General features: G+C 58.3%; 2 protein-coding genes across 6 annotated transcripts; both read left to right on the forward strand.

Moving 5' to 3' along the window:
- Positions 1-363: 363 nt before the first annotated feature.
- Positions 364-3,308, forward strand: REM1 (RRAD and GEM like GTPase 1). The gene is made up of 4 exons (XM_010722677.4): positions 364-875; positions 1,077-1,159; positions 2,182-2,386; positions 2,496-3,308. Exons 1-4 carry the CDS (start codon positions 572-574, stop codon positions 2,759-2,761), a joined length of 858 nt encoding a protein of 285 aa, XP_010720979.2. The 5' UTR covers positions 364-571; the 3' UTR covers positions 2,762-3,308.
- A 3,683-nt stretch (positions 3,309-6,991) lies between these two features.
- Positions 6,992-19,048, forward strand: HM13 (histocompatibility minor 13). Of its 5 annotated transcripts, XM_085241344.1 has the most exons (14): positions 6,992-7,234; positions 8,349-8,447; positions 9,598-9,680; positions 10,593-10,681; positions 11,405-11,490; positions 11,607-11,732; positions 13,458-13,515; positions 14,008-14,091; positions 14,401-14,437; positions 15,470-15,572; positions 16,035-16,120; positions 17,804-17,893; positions 18,054-18,243; positions 18,666-19,048. In XM_085241344.1, exons 1-13 carry the CDS (start codon positions 7,064-7,066, stop codon positions 18,202-18,204), a joined length of 1,263 nt encoding a protein of 420 aa, XP_085097470.1. In that variant the 5' UTR covers positions 6,992-7,063; the 3' UTR covers positions 18,205-18,243; positions 18,666-19,048. The 5 variants fall into 5 exon arrangements, with proteins under 5 accessions (XP_085097470.1, XP_085097471.1, XP_085097472.1 ...); XM_085241345.1 differs by lacking the exon at positions 18,054-18,243 and having other exon boundaries at positions 6,993-7,234; positions 17,804-17,940; XM_085241346.1 differs by lacking the exon at positions 18,054-18,243 and having other exon boundaries at positions 6,993-7,234.
- The last annotated feature ends 2,597 nt before the right edge of the window (positions 19,049-21,645 follow it).

Genomic DNA, 21,645 nt, shown 5'->3' on the forward strand with positions numbered 1-21,645 from the left:
CCCGGCACGGCCCGCTCCTTACTTGGCGAAGCGGCGGAGCCGCGCTCTGCCCCGGCGCGCCGTGGAGCCGGGCGGGGCCGGGCGGGGGGCGCGGGGGTCCGACCCTACGCGGGACGGGAGCGCGGCTGAAGCCCCCGAGCCGCCCCAGCGCCGCTTCGGCGACGGCACACCGGGACGGGACGGGAGCGGGCTCCCGGGGAGCCCTGGGGGCAGGAGTGCCCGGGGGGAGAATCTCGCCGAGCCCCGGTACTGGGGGCACCGGGAGCCTCGCGGGAGCCTCGGGGACCGGACGGAGCCCCGGGGGTGCGCGGAGCCGGGCGGGCGGGGGGGGATCGGGCAGCGGCGGGGGTGGGACGGGCAGCGGCGGGGGGCTCCACCTCCCGGGCTTTAAAGCCTCGCAGCTCCGGGGCTGGGCGGCGGACGTCAGCCCAGCCCGGGGGAAGTTTCAGCTGCTCGGAACGGGACCGGTGGGGCCGTGCTCCTGGCCTCGGGGCTGCACCACCGGGGGGCCGCAGGGAACCGCGTCCCATCGGGGCCGCCTCTCCGAGCCCCGCTGCCAGCCGAGCCCCAGATGACCCTGAACACGCAGCCCGGGAACAAGAGCCCGCTGCGGAGGAGGGCCAGCACCCCTCTGCCGCGGGTACCGGGTGCCGCGCCGCGGGCTGAGCTCGGCCACCCCCAGCTCGGGCAGTCCTCGTCCGAACCGGGTGCCAGAGCCGCAGCACCGCGGGGCAGTTGGTCCTCCGAGTCCTCGGCCTCTTCCAGCTGCTGGGAGCACCGCGTGGTGCTGCTGGGAGACCCCGGCGTGGGCAAGACCAGCCTGGCCAATGCCTTCGCTGGCATCCAGGAGCGGGACCTGCTGGAGCAGCACGGAGGTGGGTGCTGCGTGGCGGGCAGGGGCTCTCTGAGCAGTGTCACCCCTGTGGGGCCAGGAGGAGGTAGTGGGATGTGTTCAGGTGCAGCACGCACCTCGTGCTTGGACAAAGTCATAAGCAATGCAGAAAGGAGCATGTTGGGGTGAGGGGACCACCGGTGGGTCTCGGCTGCACCAACCGAGCTCTCCTGGTGTCTTGCAGAAGCTGCCTACGAACGCACACTGTTGGTGGATGGTGAGGAGACCACGCTGCTGGTGTTGGACACCTGGGAACCAGAACGGAGGGTACATTGGGGCTGTGAACCCGGGCTGAGTGCTGCATGAGCCCCAGCTGTTGGCAGGGCTGGGGGTGCCGAGGAATGATGAATGCCGAGGTCAGACCTCTGGCCTGGGGCAGCCTCTCCAACATTCTTTGCTTGCTGTGCTGAAGGCTGAGAGGTGCATGTCCTCAGCCTCCCTGATGGGACTCCCACAGCAAGGCCCTGTCAATGCAGGAGCAGCCTTGCATGGCAGGAGCTGTGTGGGTGTCCTTCATCCCATGTAGATGTCCCTTGCAAAAGGGGACAAAGGGGCTGCAGGACAGAGCATAATGTGAGCTAATGGTTTGGGAGTGGGTCTAAAAGGAGCAAATCCACGTGAGGCAGTGCTGGCAGCCAGGGCACGTGCTCTCAGCAGAGCTGTGGCCCCAAGAGCTTGGCATGGGGCACTCCCTCTGCCCCATGCAGTGAAGGCTTCTTTCTGCCAGAAATCCCAGTGCAGCATCGCTGCCTCCCTCTCCCTGTGCTGCCTTCCCCCGTGGCTGTGCTGGGGTTCCACGAGTGTCACGATGGGTCCCCGGGAACAAGGACGGAGCTGGCACCCAGGCTGCATGCAGGCACGGCAACACTATGGGCTGGGGCTGCATTTTGTGCAAATGGCCGTGCTGTCCAGAGGTGCTGCAGCACTGCATAGCCCTGAGAACAGCTCTTTATTTCCACAGTTGCTTAATCCCACTTCGCCCAGCTGGAAGCATTGTGTGGCTCACAATTCTATGCCCACCATGCTGGCGTTGTGTAGCTAAAAGCAGCTTTGGGAGTGGCTCTGTCCCCAAGCTGAGCCCTAATTTGTTGCTGATAGAGGAGGGAAATGAAACGCGCCCCAGAACCGGGAGCTGTGTTTTACTGATGGAGCAGTGCATGTGCTGCCCACAGTGCGGGTGCTGCTGGGGCACGCTGGCAGATCCCCGGCACTGTGTCAAACCTAGGAGCCACTGGGGATGCCACCAGCCCTTGCAGTGCAGTGATGTGATATTTCCCATGTGCTGGCAGGGTGAGGAGAGCTGGCGCCGCAGCCAGTGCCTGCAGGTGGGCAATGCCTACGTCATTGTCTACTCCATCACGGACCGCAGCAGCTTTGAGAGCGCCTCGGAGCTGCGTATCCATCTGCGCCGCGCGCGGCAGGCTGAGGACATCCCCATTATCCTAGTGGGGAACAAATCCGACCTCGTGCGCTGCCGTGAGGTCTCCATCGAAGGTGAGCATGTCCATGTCTGTCCCCATGTCCCACACTATGGCTCCTGCTACATCCCTCAGTACAGAGGGTGCCAGCGGGGCCATGCTCCTCCCTACCACCCCCTTTGCAGAGGGCCGTGCCTGTGCCGTGGTTTTTGACTGCAAGTTCATCGAGACGTCGGCAGCCCTGCAGCACAACGTGGATGAGCTCTTTGAGGGGGTGGTGCGGCAGCTGCGCCTACGCCGTGAGGGCAAAGAGCCTGCGTCCAGCCACCGGCGTAAGGAGAGCCTCACCAAGAGGGCCCGGCGCTTCCTTGACAGGCTGGTAACCAGAAACAGCAGCAAAGTAGCCCTCAAAGCCCGCTCCAAGTCGTGCCACGACCTGTCCGTGCTCTGAGAGCTGCCACGAGCCCATCCCACTGGACTTGGAGGCTGGGGACTGCCCTTGCCATCAGCATGGCCAGCAGCAACATGGTGCCAGCTAAGCACAAATGGGGCCGGTGCGATGTTGAGGACGTGGAGCTGCTGAGGGACACCCAGGGTACTGCAGGTTTAGCTGCTTCTCCTCTGGAAGGGGGGATGAATGGGGCTGGGTCCCCTCAGCTGCATGTGTGGGGTGGGTATCGGGGTGGGTGCCCAGCTCCTGGGGGGCTGGAGGTAAGGCTGTGGCCCTGCAGGGCTGCCAGCAGTGAGGCTGGTGCTGCTCGTGGCTCCCATCCTTCACAGGGCAGTGGAGAGCAGCGAGTGCCCACCTCAAGGACAGGAGCCTGGCAAGGAGAGGGGCTGGGGGAGCTCTGGCAACATCATCTGGTACCCCCAGCCCCTCCATGCCAGAGCTTCATGCCATGTTTCCCTGGAACTTGTGTTGCCTGAGGTTTTTCTGCTGTCTCTGTACCATTACAATGGGAAAACCCCTCGATCTGCAGAATAAACCACGTCTGGGACATGCTGGTCTCTGCCATTGGGAGCCAGGTTCCTTGGCTGGGACAGAGGTTCTGCTGCAGCCAGACTGCATGAGCTTCAGCCTCATCAGCCTGAACACCCCAGAGCAGGAGCACCCTTAGCCTCTGGCCACGTTTCTTTAGCCACCCTTGGCTGAAGCATCAGTTCATTACCCAGCAGTCACAGCATCATCCCCTGCAATGGCAGAAGCCCTCTGCACCTCTTTCTTCCCAGAAAGTCCTCAGAGAAGGGCTCGGCACCAACTCCAGTTGCTACGGTGCAAATTTAAAGCCTCCATGCAGGATTTGGGACCCCCATGGGAGACATAGCCTAGGCCAGAAGCCAGTCCCTGGGTGCCCTGGGAAGGGGCAGCGGCAACAGGAAAGGACGTGCCGGGCTGCAGCGAGCAGCGAGTGACCCCAAGCACACAGGAAGGTGACACTGAGGCTGCATGGGCTCTGTCTGTTGTTTTTAGGTTGTACTGCCGGCGAGTGGCTGGGATGTGGCGGGGGAGCCTGCTCAGCAGGCCTGGGCCCCGTGCCAGGGAGGCTCCACGGTGCCCTCCTGCCCTGCAGAGGTCGGGAGTTTCCATTTGCTCTGCATCCCGAGCATGGGGAGCCACCAGCAGCCAGCGTCGTGTAGCCAAGAAGGGCCCAAGGGGATGTTTTCCCATCTCTGTTGAAAGCTGGGCTCTCCTGCATCACTTGGCACTTCCGAACCTGTCGGTGTTTGCAGAGTTGCTGCTCTCTCCTTGCTGCTGCTTTGGCTCCGGGTGCTGCTCCGTGCTCCAGTTCCTGATGCTGCTGGATGTGATGCTGCGTGTCTGTCCTGCAGCTGTGGCCAATGCTTCCCTGAGGCAGGAGGCGGGGGAGTAGGAGGGGAAACGGGATGGAAAGTTGGCAGCCAGCAGCGAGGGGAGTGGAAAGAATGAGCTCAAACCCAGAAAAATGCGGCCGTGCTGGAGGGTGGGAGGAGAGGCCGGGGGGGCTGCAGCGAGGCGCTGGGAAAGGGAAGGACAGAGGGAGGAGGTGCTGTTGGAGGACAGGGGCTGCCTGTGGCCCCCAGCTGGGGTCTCACCTGGACCAGGTATAGTCAAGGCTTGGCAACACTAAGAAGTGCTCTTGGGATTGCCATATCCCAGCACCATCCATCCCTGCACAGCCACTGTCCCCACTCGGAGCAGCCGAGTTAAGGCTGGCTCACCGCTCTGCAGCGCATCTTCTCATGGGGAGCAGCCAAGAAAAGCACAGGGGAGGAGGGCAGCCACTTCCCTGCACCACACAGCAGGTCCTGCCCTCAGGCCCCACTGGGAAGTCCCTCTGCTTTCCCAGCCAGAGCTGCAGGAAAGACCCATGGCCACTGGTTGGGGAGCAGTCCCTTGGACGGACCCCACTATAGCTCCGAGACCCTGGCCCGGAGCAAGGGCACCCAGTGGGAAGTTGGGGATCCTCAGTGGAACCTCACAGCTGCAGGCTGCTTTGGAGAAGGGCTGTAAAGGTCTTTTGAAGGTTTTTTTGATAAAAGACTCAGCAGCAGAATACGCAAGAGTGTTAGCATTTCTGCTGCTATTTTGGGTGCTGGTCTAACAGCATGTGCTGGAAGGACAGGAGTGGATTGCAACCCTGTGGCCTTCGTTCTGGGCACTCCCCACGCTTGCAGCCTGCCCTGAGAGCACAAGCAGAGGTTTTCCTGCAAAAAGAAGGTTTGCAGAAGGTTTGGCAGCCTGCTCACAGGGCACAGGTGTGTGAGAAACAGGACTCAGAGAAACACCAGTGCATGTGGGCACTGATTTGGGGGTGAGCGGATACCCAGAGACATCATTTTAGGCTGGGTTATGGTCACCTGGACTCTGGTTGTCCTCGCTGCGCCGTGTCATAGAGTGGGATGCTGCACACTGCCAACCTCACTGGCTGTCCCTTTTCTTTGTGGGAGAACTGGTGACACCATAAGGACAGTGTCCAGGCAGGAGACCAGCCCCAGAGAAAGGCACATCAGCACTCCCGTGAGGGCTTTTCATCCACCCACTGCCTGGAATACAAAACTATGAGTCACCCAGGTCCTGAAATAGATTTTTTTTAAAAAAAAAAAAAGAAGGAAAAAATATTGGGGGGAAAAAAAAAAGAAAAAAGAATGTAACACATGCCTTTTGTCCCAGAGCTGTGCTCTGCTCCCCACCCATAGTTCGGCTCTGGGCCAGTCCCCAGAGCCAGCGGAGATGCTGGGGTCCTCACTGCCACCTGTGAACCCCAAACCAGACCCTGGGGAGTGGCACAGAGGTTGGGATACACCACAGGTTCATGAAGCTGATTTCACCCCATAACAATGTGCAGTGCTGGTTTACGTTGGGTGAATTCTTCTTTTCCACAACAGGACAGAAGAGATTTCCCTTCTGGCAGCAGAGGATCTCCTCCTGCTGAAAGGCAGGGGCAGCTCCTTCTGACCTCTGCTGAATCACAACTCTTTGCTTTTTTTTGGGGGGGGGGGGCTTTGCTGCTAGATGAAAAGGATGCAGAAAAATCCATTTTTACCAGGCCTGTGCCTCAGATCAAGCAGCTGTCAAGCCAGGGCTGTGGTGATGGGTGTGGGCAGCACCAGGGACTGTGGGACATCTGAGCCATGGAGAGGAGGACGTGGTGGCACTGAGGAGGAGGAGGTGGCTCGGTGACATGGCCAGGCTGCCAGCAGCTCAGAGGGAGGGAATATTCACAAGGAAAACATGCATTCTTGGCCAGTTTTCCATCAGAGCTCTGGCCCTTGTCCAGCAGCACAGGAAGTTTGCTTTCACTAACAAGGCATTTCTGTAAGAGAGGTTTTTGCTGAGCACAGCTACAGGTGGGCTGAGGGTGTGCAGGGGACAGTGCAGCAGGGCAGAGCACACAACCAGCCCGGGGCTGGAGGAGAAGCTCAGGACTCCCAGACCTGGTTCACACGTGGTACGGGCTCAGCTCTGTCCTGCATCCCATCCTCTGTCTCCCTGTCCTGCATCCCATCCTCTGTCTCCCTTCAAAAAATGCTGTCCATACTTAGGCAGCCGCCGCCGTGTTCCCCTCTCAGGCAGAATGTCAGCGCAGATTCTCGCAGTGGGGTAAACATGTCCGAGCTGACACAGCGCAGCGTCCCAGCACTGCAATCCGTCAGCAGGACCAACCTCGTGCCACGGGACTGGCAGCCATCGGGTATCCCGAGTTGGAAGGGATCGGATCGAAATCTTCCATCCTGCCAACCTCAGGGCGATCCGCTCCTCCTGCAGGAGGGCACTGGGATCCCCCAGACCCCATAGCACAAAACCACCCCCCCTTCCTCTCCATCCCTTCGGCCCGCAGTGCTCTTTCACAGCCTCCCCAGCCAGGAGGCAAACCCTCTGTCTGCACACCCCACGCTGCACCGCAGCTCGCACCATGCCGCCCCGCGCCCTCCCAAGGGACAGACGCTGGGGGACACAGCGTGACGTCTTTCCACGGCACTGAGGAGAGGGGGCTTTTTGGCTTTCAGTGGGGGGATCCGGGCTCTGAGTCGGGACGGTGGAAGGCGGGGCCTGGGTGGGGGTCGGGGAGAGGGAGTAGAATAGCCGGGCCCGGCCCCGTGGGCGGCAAAGCGAGCGCAACGTCGGGCCCAGGCCTAGGCCCGGGCGGTAGGGGGGCAGCGCTCGGTCTCCTAGCAACGCGCCCCCTGTTGCCGGGCGCTGACGCGGCGCCGTGTGACGCACTTCCGGTCGGTAGGGGGGACGTGTCCCTGGCGCGCGGCGGGAGCAGGCGCCATGGCGGAGGCGCAGAACGGCAGCGCCGGGCCTCAGGCCGTGCCCGCCGCCGGTGCCCGGCCTCCCGCCACTCCCGAGGGCATCGCCCTGGCTTACGGCAGCCTCGTCCTCATGGCGCTGCTGCCCATCTTCTTCGGGGCTCTGCGCTCCGTCAGCTGCGCCAAGAGCAAGGTACCCCGGGCCTCCCGCCCCCGGCAGCGCGGCTCCCGCACGGCCGAGCGCCCCGCTCCGGCTTTACGGGGCCTCGGAGCTCCCTCGGAGCTCGGCCGTCCCCGCCCCGCCTCGCTTTGAGACCCCCGCTGCTCCCCGCCGCACTGCCCGGCTCCGGTGGGCCCGGGGTTCGCGTCCCAGCCCTGGTGCTCGGAGCCCGGCACTGGCGGATGCCCGCGGGCTGCTCCGAGCTTTGTTTTGAACCCCCGTTTCTGCCGCTGTGCCTCCGTTTAATGGTGTCAGCTGTTCTTACGGTCCGGGCGCCGGAGCTGCCTGCAGGAGGTCTGCGGCAGGGAATGGTGTGTTTTCTGTGGGGGTTTCTCCTCCTGCACACCACGGGGAGCGGTGTCTCCTTGGGCAGCGCTGTGCTTTGGCTACACTGCTGTTCTTTCGCAGTCGCTTTGCGCAGCGGCTCCTGCCAATGTGTGCTTTGGGAAGTGACGGACTGGAGTGTTTGCTGCCCGAAATTCCAGCCCTGAGCACCGAGAGCGCAGCCCCTGTGCCTCCTGTGGTGGGAAAAGAACTGGGGAGGCAATTGTCCTGCCCGGTGCTGGGGGTCCGTTTTGGGAAGTGGCTCAGAGGGGGTCTGGCTGTGTTGGTGCAGAGCTGTTTGGGGAACTGAAGCGGTTTGAGGAATCTGGGTCTTCTGAGCACAAGGAGTGGCCCAGAAGTGAGGTGAGCAATGAGAAGGTGATTGGAGAGAAACGGCATTCAGAGGGTGAGCAACATATGGTGTGCGCAGATGGGGAGGCTGTGGGAACGGCCAGGCGTGAGCAGCGAGGTGCACAGCGTTGCTCTAAGCAAAAAAGGAGACGTCAGTGTGGGAGGCAGGGTTTCTCCCTTGTCAGGAGGAAAAATACAGTGAATTGTGACAGCCCTTGGAAGGACAAATGCAGATAGGTCTGCTTTCTTCCATCTTGGGCTCTGCCTGCAACCCAGTCGCAACCCTGCAGATGACTGGGAGCCAATGGCAGTGCTGCCATGGAGCCTTGAGAGTCCCTGACTGTATGCTCAGGTACAAAGCCAGAGCACGGGCCACAAGGTAATCTAGTTCTGTCTTCTCCTTCCTTCCCAGAACTCCTCAGAGATGCCAGAGACCATTACCAGCCGAGATGCTGCTCGTTTTCCCATTGTTGCCAGTTGCACCCTTCTGGGCCTCTACCTCTTCTTTAAAGTAAGTGAGCAATCAGTGTTGATGTGCCATGAACAAGCTGCCTGCCTCCTCCATGCTGTGCCTGTTCTCAAGAATTCTCCCCAGGCTGCATAGCCTTTGGGTAATTCAGAGCTGCTAAGAGTTGAGCTCACCTCTGGGCTCTTTCTGCCTCCTTGGGTGATCTGGAGGTGCACAAACCAAAACTGGAGGGGGCCAAGCACTTCTGAATTGCAAATGCTGCTGTCTGTTGTGTTCCTTGCTGTGCTTCTGAAGATGTCTCAGCTGTGACCCTGGCTAATTGCTGGTGAAGATGAGCTCATGAGCGAACCCATGTGTGTCCAGATGAAGCCTCTTAGATGTGTAGATCCAACAAGCTGAGTTAATGAGTTCATGAGTCACAGAGAAGCAGTCCCAGCAGCAGATGCTTTAGGCCATATGGAAAAGATGCCTTGACTTCAAGCACCTCTGGTTCCCTGCTCAGACCAGCTCCTCCTTTAGGCCAGTGGCAGTAAAGCAGAGCATCAGCCAACTCTGCTGATGGTGGGATAATAAAGCAGCCCCCAGATCCACAGGCCCTTCTGGCCTTTGCAAGGATCCTCTATGGGCACCAGGAAAGAACTGTGTAGCATGACACCGTGGAAACCACTGTGTGTGGTTTTTCCGTTTCATATTTGCATCCTGCTCTAAGCTCTGGTGCTCCAGCATTCTTCCTCCTGTGAGAGCACATAGGCTTTAGCACGTTCTGAATTAGGGATGTGATCCTGTGGAAAGGGCATTGTGTGTGTTGGAGGGCAGGAGATCTAATAATACCCTGCTAAAGTGGGGCAGGGAAGGCAGTGCTGCCCTGGGAGTGGCACGCTGCCTCGCTCTCTGCTCCAGCTGCCCTGTGGGGGATGCAGTGGGGAGGCTCTGCCCTCCTTTCTGCAGCACAGGAGTTATTTTTTTTTTAACTGAGTGGTTCATGGATGTGTAACAACTCACAGGCCAGTTGCACTTGTTTTGCTTTTTCCAATTTATTTTATATTAGCAATGCAAGAATTTGGGTTATTCCAACTCTTCTTCCTGTTTCCCTGGGGCACGAACAGAGCAGCTGCCAGTTACCACATTGAGCACTTTCTTATGCTTCACGCTGGGAGAATGCAGTTGTAACCTCTGTGGTTTTGTCTTGCAGATATTCTCTCAAGAGTACATCAATCTTCTGCTTTCTATGTATTTCTTTGTGCTGGGGATCCTTGCCCTGTCCCACACCATCAGGTAGGATGCAGTCACAAGGCTGCAGGGTGTTGGGCTGATTTGGATGTTCTGGAGCGTTGATGCTTTGTGGCAGAGCCAAGTCCTGGCTTGCTACTGTTTTCTCTTGGTAGATCTGGACAGCTTTTTGGGGAGGCAGGTCCTGAGTGTGCTGTGAGTCCTTTCTGGGAGAGCCAGGTCATCCCAAAGGCTCAGGAGTCCCGCCTGCCTTGAGCTCCTGGAGGACTGTGTCCCACCAACATTACATCACAAGGAGCTGCTCTGGCCTGGCACTGTCCTCACTGCTCTGTGGAGGGCAGAGCTTCTCAACACCCCTGTTCTCTTTTCTGGAACAGTTGAAACTGGCAGCTGGATCTTGTGGCACCATCCTTGGTGTCTTGCAGTAGCGTTTGGTGCAAAGTGCTGAAACCTCGTGCTGTTTGAGTAACAGATAAACTAAAATCTGTTTCCTGTTTCCTGAGCTGTGGGACACTGGGGGCCAGATGCTTTCTCTAGGGCAGTTCTGCTGTTCTGCTCAGGCTTCATCATTGCTCTCAGCTTAGTAGCAAAGCTGTCTTCTAGTGGCATAGTCAGTTCTGGGTGAGCAGACTCATACAGTGCATGGGGATTGTTTGTCTTCAGTGCATGCACACCAAGGGTGGGTTCTCGCTTCCTGCACGTGATGCTTTGTGTCTTTTTCCTTAAAACGTTTCTAGGGACAGCCACATGCAGGCAAATCAGACCTCTGGGGAGGATGAGCTCCCGTGCTTGGTGACAAGCTGGGGATTACGCTAGTCCCTGACGTGGCAGAACTTGGGACTTCCTTGTCCTGCTGGGAGGCTGACGCTTCATGCTGCAATGCTGTCATGCAGAGGTGAAGGCAGGGCCCCGTGTGGTTTTCTCTAGAACTGTCCTTTTCTCCAACTCTCGTTTCAGCCCCATGATGAACAGATTCTTCCCTGCAAATTTCCCCAACAAACAGTACCAGCTCCTCTTCACCCAGGGCTCCGGGGAGAGCAAGGAAGGTACGCCAGCTTGCCAGTCTGTTTCTATTTCTTGCTCGCTTGTTTCAACATGCAGCCCTTTAAAACAACCTCACAGACTTGCCTCTTGCTCCTTGCTGTGCCTTGTGTGTCCTACTGTAAGCCGTGCCAGCTCTGCACGGACATGTGCATCGTCTTACACTGGCTGGCACTCTCTCTGTTGGTTACCTCTGGCTGGCAGGGAAGTCCTAGAAACAGTATTACAGAGAGGAGCTGATGTTAAGTGCACTGCATTTTAAGCTCATTGGGTAACGTAGTACTGACTGCAGTGCTGCCTCCACTGATCTGACTCAAGTCTCTGCACTGGTAGGCTGTGATTTGGTAAGTGTCTGCCCAGTAGCTTTACTGGTAAAGGAATACTTTGACTGATACCAGCAGGAGTTAATTGGGTGCAGGAAGAGTGAGCAGATCTGCCATAGGAGAGTGTCTGAATCCAATTTCCTTACTGACAGAGGCATCACAGATGCTGTCCATGTGGCAGAGTCTGACAAGAAGGTCTGGTCTTGCCAGTGCAGGCTGCATGCTCACGTGCAGGTTGGATGTGGTGACTGTGGGTGTGGCCGTGTGCAGGGAGAGAGTCCCCTCTTTTGGGGTTGGAGCACTGTGGTCTGTGTTGGTGCCCTGCTGTGAACTTGGCTTTCTCTGCTCTGCACAGGAAGGAGAGCTGGCAGGCCTGCCTCAGGTGTGACTTCTGTTTTATTGCAGAAATAGTGAATTACGAGTTTGACACCAAGGATCTTGTATGCCTGGCCCTGAGCAGTGTTGTTGGGGTCTGGTATCTGCTGAGGAAGGTGAGCGAGCCTCAACTGTCCTTGGTGGGCACTGGGCTAAGACTGGGGTTTGGGATGCAAGACCATGGCTCTGCATGTGCCATGGAACCCAGATCTCCTTTTCCTGTTGTTTTCAGCACTGGATTGCCAACAATCTCTTCGGGCTGGCATTTTCCCTCAATGGAGTGGAGCTGCTGCACTTGAACAACGTCAGCACAGGCTGCATCTTGCTTGGGGGCCTCTTCATCTACGACGTCTTCTGGGTAAACAGGAGCTTTCCCTGGGGCAGATGCGAGTTGCAGCCATTGGCAGAAGGCATGTGTGTGGCCTTGTGCCTCTTCAGAGGCAGCATGCTGGCTGGACACGTACTTTTACTCAGGATTTCCATCTCCTCAGCCCAAAAGGGTGTGGTGGGGATGATGACAGAATCAAATGATGGCAGAATGTGGATCACCAAATGTATCTTAAAAAATATTTGACTTGGAGATCCTAGGGTGGGCAGGGATCTCATCTGGGAGCCTGGCTGTTGTAGGCTGCCCATGTGTTCAGCACATCCCATCCTGGGGACCTGCATTTATAACTAACATCTGCCTTGTGCCTGGCTGGCAGATGAGACTGCTCTGGGATAACGCTGATCCTGCTTGTATTAGTTCCTCAGCTCTGTCATCTGGCAGCTTCGTTAGCATCCTTCTGTTCTCTTGCACAGAGAACTAAATACTGGAATGCTTCCAGGCATTTTCCCTCAGCCAGTACACCACTCCAGTGTCTTCATTCTGAGGTTTTCCTTATCTTTCTGCAGTGATTCTGAATCCCTTTTTCATGAATCCTGTGTAATGTCTGTATTCCTCAGTTTTTCCTGTCTGCCTCCACTCTCTGAATTACTCTGTTTCCAGAAGTCTTAAAACTTGCATACCTTGAGGTCTGTCCAGCAGTGCTACAGCTGCCTGAGTAATCCCTTGCTGTTTAAGCCTGGCTACTGTGTCTTATTTTGTACTTGGCCAGTGCTGCCTGTGTCAGAGGTGTCAGCTCTGCAGCTTCTTGGTCTGCATGCTGCTTCCTCCAGTGCAGTGGACTGGGAGCAGTTAGCCTTACCAATGCCTTGTGTTCTGCTTGGGGTGTGAGCATCCTCAAGGGTGTTTTGGAAAACACCATGCTCCATCTTCTTCACTTCCTGCTGTTGCCCATCGAGGTCAGCATCCCCAGCTGATCAGTAAAGTGGAGAACCTTTTGCTGTGCCCTTCTGCAGGGAACAGGCACTTGGATCTTGGATTTAATTGGAGTGAGATCCAAGGAGGGTTTCAAGAAGGAAAAAGAATTGCTCAGTCAACCAATGATATGGTGTCCCTGCATAATCCTGAGGAGAACTTGCATATAATGCTTTTTCCTGGTCCCAGTGTAGAGCCGTGTCACTTCCTGGCAAAGTGCAGAGCATACTGCACCTTAGGAGAGTGCTTGCTCTAGGACTTCTCATTAATCACTAGCTCTAGCATTAACCAGCGTGTGCTTTATTTGCTTACTGTTGGTGTAGCCAAGACTGGAGGCTGGGAGCTGGAAAGGAATAGAAGTAAGGGCGGTTGACCTGTGTGCTTACAGTCCATTCTCCAAAAGATGCCAACATTTAAAGCTGACAGTGCAATACTGATAAATGATCTCAGGGCAAAATGTTGCTCATCTGGCGAGTGCTCTGGTCCCTGTTGAAGCAGGCAGCAGCCTGCTGTTGGTCGGGACCCTCAGCCGAGGGCTCCTACTCACAGGTAACACCCTGCACCCTTTCACATGTTGTATCACATTGGCTCACCGGGACTGAATGCAGCCTGATCAGTGCTGCAGGCCCAGTGGGTGTGCGCCCTCTCCCCAGGAGCTGGGATACCCTGTCTGTATCCTCTCAATGCTGCTGGTGGGAAAGCTGCCTGTAGCTTCGTGCCACTGATGGTATGCTTGTCCCCCATGCAGCCATGGTCACCCCAGACTCCTCTGCTTTCCCTTAGGTTTTTGGTACCAATGTGATGGTGACAGTTGCCAAATCGTTTGAGGCCCCAATAAAACGTGAGTAGCTGTTCCCTGTGTGCAGGAGCAGCAGCTTCATGCTCTACCCCTGGCTCTGTCCCAGCCACTTGGTTTGGAAGACAAGATGTGGGCAGGAAGGGGCTCCTAGAAGACAGATGCCAGCAGCCCCTTGCATCAGCCAGGTGTTGGGGAGGGACTGCAGAGCCTTTAGCTGGCTGGGTTCACCAGCACCATCAGGGGTGGCAGTTACCCCAAACCCAACAACAGCAATGCTGGAGGGGTAAATTGAGGAGTTACAGGGTGGGCAGTGGCTTTGGTCCTGGGAGTTGTGGATGAAACCTGCAAGTGGGGCAGGTCCTGAATCCTTCAGTTTCCCACTCCAGTGCCCAGGGTTGGAGCAGGGGGGAAGCTGCAGAGGCCTGGGGTAGGGCTGGAGGTCCTGCCTTTGTCCCTTTGTCACTTTTTGCCAGGCTCAGCAGTGCTGAGTCCGCTCAGCCCATTCTCTCCTTCACTGCCTTTCTCTGCTCGTAGTGGTTTTCCCTCAGGACCTGCTGGAGAAGGGCCTGGAGGCTGACAACTTTGCCATGCTGGGGCTGGGAGATATTGTCATTCCAGGTAAGGACACAAGAGGGAGGACAGGAGCGGGATTGCATCTAAATTGGTCATGGGGAGCTGAGCAGGCAGCTTCCTCACCTCACCTTGCTTTGCCTTCTGTCCTGCCACAGCTCCACAGCCTTCCACCTGGGCTGGGTGCTGCATGGGTGCCAGAGCCCCGTGGGTGTCCCACCATGGCCAGGCACTGCGCAATGCTGTCCCCGTGCCTCGTGCCACGAGAGGGCACTGTGAGCCCAGGGATGGCCGCATGAGGGCAGTGGGGTTGCTCAGCCTTTCGTCGGGCTCCATCCTCTCCCCTTCTCCTTGCAGGAATCTTCATCGCCTTGCTGCTGCGCTTTGACATCAGGTGAGTGGGTGGTCGGGAAGGGACCTGACAGGTTGAATCTTGCAGTCTTGTGAGCTGTTTGTTGTAGAGGAAAAGGACAAGCTGGGAGCACAGTTGTGCTCTCATCTGGGGCTTGGAGTGGGGATGTGGAAGGGCAGCTGGAAGAGGGAGGTGCAGGAGGAAACTCTTGGAAAAGCAGAGATGAGCAGGGCTGGGGTGTGGGTAAGACCTGGATGCTGGGGTGAGCCTTGGTGTGCACAGGGCAGAAGGGCAAGCCTTGGGAGGTGGCCAGGCCAGCAGCATTGTTGGGCCTTACTGACTCACGCACCAAAGTGCAGGAGCTGTGCAGAGAGGGGGGGAAGCAGAGACAGCGTGGGAAAGAGCTGAGATGCTGGCAGCTGGGACGCGCTGCTCACACGGGTGCCAGTCAAGGCCTGGCAGTGCTCACTGCCTCTGGGCAGATGCTGGGGAACGCAGCTCCTTCCTACGCAGGGAGCTGCACCTGCCACCAGGGTGTAGCTTTCAGCAGTTACCCCACACTGAAAGTCTCCAGCTCAGGAGCAGCTGGGAACGGGCAGCTTCGTGCCACTGCCATAGTGTGGCCTCATTCTTCTTGTTGTTGCACAGACCCTCCCAGTCTGTGCCAGTGTTTCCAGGTGTTCCCACCCACATCCTGCTTGCACCTGCTGGGAATCCCAGCTCCTGCAGCCTGCCCATGATAAAACACCATGTGCTGGAGCGGGCTGCCAGGGGAAAGCAGCTGTGGGACCCCTCCTGTGTCCCAGCCCTGACCCCTATGCTCTGCAGCTATCCAGCAGCAGGGTCATGCATCTCCTTCCCTTTCTCACTGCCGTGCATTGGTGTTAACCCATCCAGACCTGCAGTGCATTCATGGGACTGGGGGCTGTGCTGGTGGCAGTGTCTGTGGTGGCCCACGAGCAGGGAGAGAGCATAGCAGGAGATGCCCTGCATAGCTGGGCTGGCTCATTTTCAGCCACCAGCACCCCAGAGCCCCAGCCCAAGACAAGTTTTGCTCTGTTCCCTTCTCCACAGCTTAAAGAAGAACACGCACACATATTTCTACACCAGCTTTGTGGCCTACATCTTTGGCCTGGGTCTGACCATATTCATCATGCACATCTTCAAGCATGCCCAGGTAAGCTCTGCTTTGCTGCTTCGCACAGATGCGTGCAGTCTGACACACCAGCCTGGCCACAAGTGTCCCACAGCATGCCAGGAAAAAGTAGATGCATTCCTTCTCTTGGCTTTGCTTTTCCTACGCCTTTCCCCTGCTCAGAGCTCTGGAACTGAGCCCTGCTGGAGCAGGCAGCGTCACTCATCTGGGTTAGTGCTTTGGGGGCTCTTTGCAGCTGAGCTGCCTTGAACTGCAGAACAAGGGGGGTTCTAGGAGCATGCATGCTGCGGGTGCTTTTGCTAGTCTGCGTGGAGGCCAAGTTAGAAGAAAAAATCAGCTGCTCTTGAAGCAGCTTTCTGGAGCTTTAACCAATCTGTGGCAGATGCCACAGGTGCAGAGGGAGAAGGCCAGCATTCCCTGCCCTCCTACTGAGGATTGGGTTAATTTGTGGCTTGGTTTCACAATTGTTTTCCTTCCTGGCAGCCTGCTCTTCTGTACCTGGTCCCTGCGTGCATCGGATTCCCGCTTCTTGTGGCCTTGGCAAAAGGAGAAGTAACTGAAATGTTCAGGTGAGCCTCAGCTGGGGACGGAGCTGTTTTGCCTGTGGCGTTGGAGCACACGAAGCGTGCAGATGTTCCCAGGCCTGGGCACAGCTGGAGGGCCGGGTTCATCTGGGCATGCTCTGGGTGTGTTGTGAGTGCATGTGTGTAGGCGGAAGGAGTGGGTCTGTGTTTCTACACGCTGGCCCTGGCTCCAGCCACCTCCCCGTAGCCGTGTGGGAGCCTTGGTGCCGTACCAACAGGCAGGCAGCATCTGGTATTGCTTTACGCTCTGGTGACAAGCTCTTCCCATGTGCTGGCAGGCAGGGGAGGGTGGGACCGCACACCTGGTGCAGAGATACTTGGTCATTGTGTCCCAGGGCCTGTGGGTGGGGGAGAATGGAATTGGATCCAGCTGTGAGAGCAGCCAGGGCTGGTTCAAGCACATCCCAGCCTCTCTGCTTGGATAAAGGAGACACTTTGCAGCCCTAGGCCTGCAGAAATGGAGAAAGGGATCTAGAAAAAGGGATCTTTGCTTTGCTGCAGTCCTTCTCTTGAATAGTTTTACCCAGCCGCTTCCCACTGACTGCAGACAGGCGGTCTTTGGTCTCCTGCATGCTGTCCCCTTGCTCCAGGCAGAGCAGATTTCCACCCCCCTTCCCCCCAGGCTGCCAGAGAGCTGTTTATCCACCGTGCTCGGCTGTTGTGTATCTGAGACTCTGTGGTGGCCCCAGCACAGCTGCTTGCCTGAGGACACCTGAAGCAGAGAAGGGACGGGAGCGTCCCACCAGGGCTGCTGGGGTTCCTGTGCTTGGGGGGGGACCAGTGCAAGCCCCCACCCTGCTCAGAGGCAAAACAGTGCCTGAGTGGGGCCTGGGCTGTAGCAGCTGCACAGTGGGGAACAGGGCTGCCCCCGGCCTCCTTCCCCTCCCCTGGGAGATGCAGGTATGCGTGTTCCCACCGGGCTGTCAGCTGGGCTGGCTCCACAGCCCTGCAGCACCTGCCCCTGCTTTGATGTTTACTTCTGACGCTGCTGCAGGCACTGAGTGTCCTGGGATCGTCCTTCCTGTGCACCTGGGATCCTGCAGCCGCTCTCCCCCGTGTGTGGTGACTCAGCTGCTCGCAGCAGCACCTCCTTTCTGTGCCAGGAAACACATGGGAGAGACAAGCTGCAGGGCTGGCCCCTGGGTCACGGCACTTGGGGAACCTGGCAGCTGCCTATGGAGGAATAAGGACACATAGAGCATGGGCAAAGCTGCCTGCTCCCCCCTGAAGTCACTCCAGTTGCTGTCAGGGAAAGCAGGATGTGGCAAGGCTCCTACCTATAGGCCAGAGGCCCCTGCTGCAGGAATCCCTCCCACCCAGGTGTGGCCCCCCGGTATCTTTGTGCTGGACTCCTCTGAGTCAATCCCTGGGGTCTCAGCCATGCGTGAAGTGCCTGGGAGAGGGCAGCGAGGCTCTGTGCAGGCTGCAGGGTAGGCAGAGGGGCTCTGTGCTGCAGCCCTCAGGAAGGGGTCCCAGTGGAGCAGAGCTGGCTGGCACAGCTTTCAGCCTTCTGAGCCTCCCACTCCCATCTGCTCTGCAGTCTTTAGATGTCAGGTGTGGGAAGACTTCTCTGTCCTCCAGTCCCACACAAAGCACGGGGTCTGCTGCCCACACAGCCTCTGTGCTGCTCTCGTTGCCAGCACAGCACCCAGACTCGTACCCCCACAGGTTCCAGCTGTCCGGTTTCATGCATGCCAGCAGGAGCTGCTTCTTCCCTGAGTCTCAGCCCTCACAGCATGGCCCTGGGCCAGCCTGGAGGTACCAGCAGACGGAGGGGATCCTGTGCTGCCTGCGCAGGGTGCTAGGTTTGCAGCTATCTCACTCAGAAACTTTCTGCTTTTTCTTTCTCTTTTTCCCTCCCCCTCTCCTTTCTGTCCTGTCCTTCCCCCTTTCCCTTCCTGCTTCCTGTCTTCTGCAGCTATGAGTCCTCTGCTGAAATCTTGCCTCACACACCAAGACTTACCCACTTCCCCACCGTGTCCGGCTCGCCAGCCAGCCTTGCTGATTCCATGCAGCAGAAACAGCCCTGTCCCCGCCGACGCCGGCAGCAAAGCCCCAGTGCCATGTAGCAATTGCACGCGGTGCCCTTTCTTTGTCGCTCTGGCCAGGTAGGGGCTTGTTCCAGCTCTGCCCTTTCCCCATGCAGCAGCTGTCACCTTTCTGCTGTGGGCTGGCTGCCCCTCCTTTGTGAGGTAGAAATCATGAAAAGGGAAAGAGGCTGAAATCTTTGCCCTGGTTTGCTCCCAGGTTTCCTCCATTAGGGCCCAGTTGTAGAGCTGGCCTGGCCCCATCTGTGCCCCCCATCCCTCCTCCTTATGGCTGAGGGTGGTTGCAGTGGGTCAGCACTCATATCTCCCTGTGGCCAGTGGCAGGAGCCCACCCTGACCTCAGTCACCGTACTGAGACAAACCCAAACACACAGTGCTGAGCTCCTGGGTGCACCGGGCTCTGGGCTGGGTATTGACGCATGTCCATCCCCAGAGAAGGGCTGACCCCGATAACCGTTCTGCTCTCGTCTCTCTGTCCCCAGCTATGAGGAGAGCTCTACCCCCAAGGAGGTGCCGAGGGCCTCCAAAGAGGAGACGATAGAAGGTGACAAGAAAGAGAAGTGACCTTGCCTATGGACCAACCCTGGCGCCGCTGGGCTGAGGCCCTTCCAGACCCTTCGCAAGTGACAGACGAAACAGTTCTGCCAGAGCATCGTGTTGTGTGTGTTGGAGCAGCCGCCCAGGTGGGGTATTGATGTACACCACATATCCACCCCTCCTGCTGCCCCCCGGGGCTGTGCAGCCACACTCTCCTTTGTTTTGTCTCCTACGTGAGAGCAAAGCAGGCAGGGGACAAACCACAGGCCGGTTTTTAAATTTTGTATTGTGCATTTGCTTTCTCTCATATTAAACCATCTCAAAGGAAGGAGAGGTAATGGAGCAGTGATTTTTGGCTGCTGGAACCTGGTTCACAAGCCACGGATGAGAGTCCTGACCCCTCCGGCAGCCTCTTTCTTCCCATGGGATCTGGGCCCCTGGTCTGACTTTCCAAGAGACCTTCCCCTCCTCCTGTGCTCTGCCCTTCCCTGGCCTCTTGCCACAGACCCAGGTTTAGGGCCATAGCTGCTGTGCCCAGCAGGGAAGTTTGAGTCCCTGGGGTAGGAGGGGGCTGTGTGCAGCTCACAGCACGCAGTGTCATCCATGGCTGCCTCAGGGCCTGCATACGGAGGATCCTGCATCTCTCTAGCTGTCCCCTCTGCCAGAATAAATAGAAAGTGCTCACTGGCTTGGCAGCCCCTCCACAAAAGCCATATTGAGCTATTATTCCCCACGTCGGCTGTGAGCACTAAAAGTGGCGCCTTGCGTTCTGCCATCTAATGACCCTTCGCAGCCTCCTACAGATGTTTTCTATGACTTACAGCTCCTTTTCCAACAGCCCTGTCCGCAAAAACAAGAGGGGCCACTTTAATTCCAATTAAATACCTCCAGCTAAGCAAACAGTGTGCAGCAGGGCCTGGGCACGGTGCGGCCGACAGGCCCGGCCCATGGAGTCGCTGAGTCTAGACTCCAGATGTGATTTCAGCAGCCTCCAGCGTCCCATGGAAAATGACACGGGCTGTGCCGTGGGGTGCTGCGCCCTGCCCGGGGCTGTGGGTCCAGCACCACATCCTATGGGGCCCTGCATCCTCCCAAGTTTTGACCATCCTAGTGCCACAATGCTTTTGCGCTCATCCCCGTGCAGCTTTTGGGGTTCTGAAGCATGCAGGACTGCGTTGGGGTACGTGCCATACCCCAAGCCTTGCCCTTGCATTGCCTGCTGCCTCCTCGCTCCCTCCTCCTGCCCACGGAGCTGAGGGCAGCAGCAGCACAGCAGATTGCTGGGAGCTCTCCAAGGGCCCACGGCTGCGCCATGGGGAGCGGAAGGCACCGAGAGGGGAGAGCGGGGTCAACCCAGCCCTGCCCGGTCGATAAGTGGGGCAGGGCCCGGAGGAAGGAAGCGTTCAGGCCCTGCGAGGAGCTGGGAGCAAAGCTGGCGCCTGGGCGGCCCCGGGCTCACCCGCCCGTGCTGCACCTGGGTCCTGCAGCGGCTGCACGGCTCCACTCTGTCTGGGCCACCTTCCCCTCGCCGCAGGGTCCCTCCGGCTTAGGGGGAGGACACGGAAATGCAAACGCCCCGGCTCCAGTGTGAAACCTCCATCTGTGGAGCTGGGGGACGGGACAGAGCCAGCCTGCTGCAGCTGTGGAGCTTGGGGTTGGAAAGCTATGCAGATGCCTGTGGGCACGCACTCCTTTTGCCAGGGGTTGCAGCTGAACCCTGTGTGCCCCAGCGGGATGGGCTGTGGGTGCAAAGGGGGTTCAGATGCCAAGCACGGAGTTAAGAAGTGTTGGTGCTTGGGGTTGCCGCTCACACCCGTGTGTTTTACCTAGCAGGGATGTGGGGATGTGTGCTGGGTGCAGCACCCCACTGCATCTGCTTTGTCCAAGCATCCCCCAGCCCAGCTGCGGCACCAGGGGACGGGGCTGCCTAGTGGGGGTGCTGCTGGTGAGAGCCGGGGTCCCACGGAGTGCCGGCGCCTGACCGTCGGCTGTGTGCAGGGAGAGGAAGCAGGAGAGAGCAGCCCCATCCCCGGCCTGCTGGCGAGGAGGGGCAGGAAGCTGGAATAAATCCCAGGAAGGGCTGCCTGGCTCCAGCTGGTCTGGGCTGCAGCGGATGGAGCCGGGAACGGGAAGGGAGAAGGTGGGAGGGGAACGCAGGGGGACTTTTCTCAGGCCTCAACCCTTCTCCAGCTGTGTAACGGGTGCCGGTGGCCACACGGCAAGGTTGGGACTCCACAGTGCCCTGCTCTGCCAGGAGCCCTATTCAGGGTAGAGCGGGGTGCTGAGGAGCCTTGTAGGTGTAGGGATGGATAAGCTGGAGGCAATGCACAGCCCCAGTCTGGGTTTTGGGGTGTGTATTCACAGCTGGGGGCCTCCACTCACTTGGAGGACAGCCAGCCTGAATCCTGGTGTCTGCAGATCTGTGCATCCATGCAGGTCCGTGCTGTTCAGCCGTGTGTCTGCATCCCAATCTGTGCTCCTGGGACACGTTGTCCTTCCTGAGCCTATCACGCTGCTGCTGCTGCTTGGGCTAGGGGCTGCAAAATCCACCCTAAGCCCCAGCCCCCAAAATGCAGCCAAGCTGCAGAGCCCTGCACAAGGCTGGGTGCTGCCATGGGGCTGTGGCAGTGTCCCCATCATCTCCACAGCACAGGCGGTGCAGCTGTGCCCTGTGTGGTCCCTCTGGTGCCGCGGTGGGGGGAACGGCCGGAGGCTTTGATGTGCTCTGCTGCTGGGCAACCCCTACTCGGTGCAAAGCAGCCACAATCCCGGCCAGGCTGCGCCCCGCCAGCGCCATATGGCCGAGGCCGCTGTTACCGAACCGTGTGCCCCTTTCCCAGAATTGAGATGGAAATGAAGCCATCCGTCTTGCCCGCAGACACCGGCGCACCCGCTCCCAACTGCGGCCAAGGCAGCGGCGCAGGG

This window comes from Meleagris gallopavo, chromosome 22, assembly GCF_905368555.1.
Source record: "Meleagris gallopavo chromosome 22, MGAL_WU_HG_1.1, whole genome shotgun sequence".
Lineage (NCBI taxonomy): Eukaryota > Metazoa > Chordata > Aves > Galliformes > Phasianidae > Meleagris > Meleagris gallopavo.

What these genes read in the sequence shown, in the direction of transcription:
- HM13 (XM_085241344.1), top strand. Translation starts at nt 7,064, where the DNA reads ATGGCGGAGGCGCAGAACGGCAGCGCCGGGCCTCAGGCCGTGCCCGCC. An exon ending in GCCCTGTCCCACACCATCAG is followed by an intron (nt 9,681 to 10,592) that starts GTAGGATGCAGT and finishes CTCTCGTTTCAG; the next exon opens with CCCCATGATGAACAGATTCT. An exon ending in GAAGTAACTGAAATGTTCAG is followed by an intron (nt 16,121 to 17,803) that starts GTGAGCCTCAGC and finishes GTACCCCCACAG; the next exon opens with GTTCCAGCTGTCCGGTTTCA.
- REM1 (XM_010722677.4), top strand. Translation starts at nt 572, where the DNA reads ATGACCCTGAACACGCAGCCCGGGAACAAGAGCCCGCTGCGGAGGAGG. An exon ending in CCTGCTGGAGCAGCACGGAG is followed by an intron (nt 876 to 1,076) that starts GTGGGTGCTGCG and finishes GGTGTCTTGCAG; the next exon opens with AAGCTGCCTACGAACGCACA. An exon ending in CCGTGAGGTCTCCATCGAAG is followed by an intron (nt 2,387 to 2,495) that starts GTGAGCATGTCC and finishes CCCCCTTTGCAG; the next exon opens with AGGGCCGTGCCTGTGCCGTG.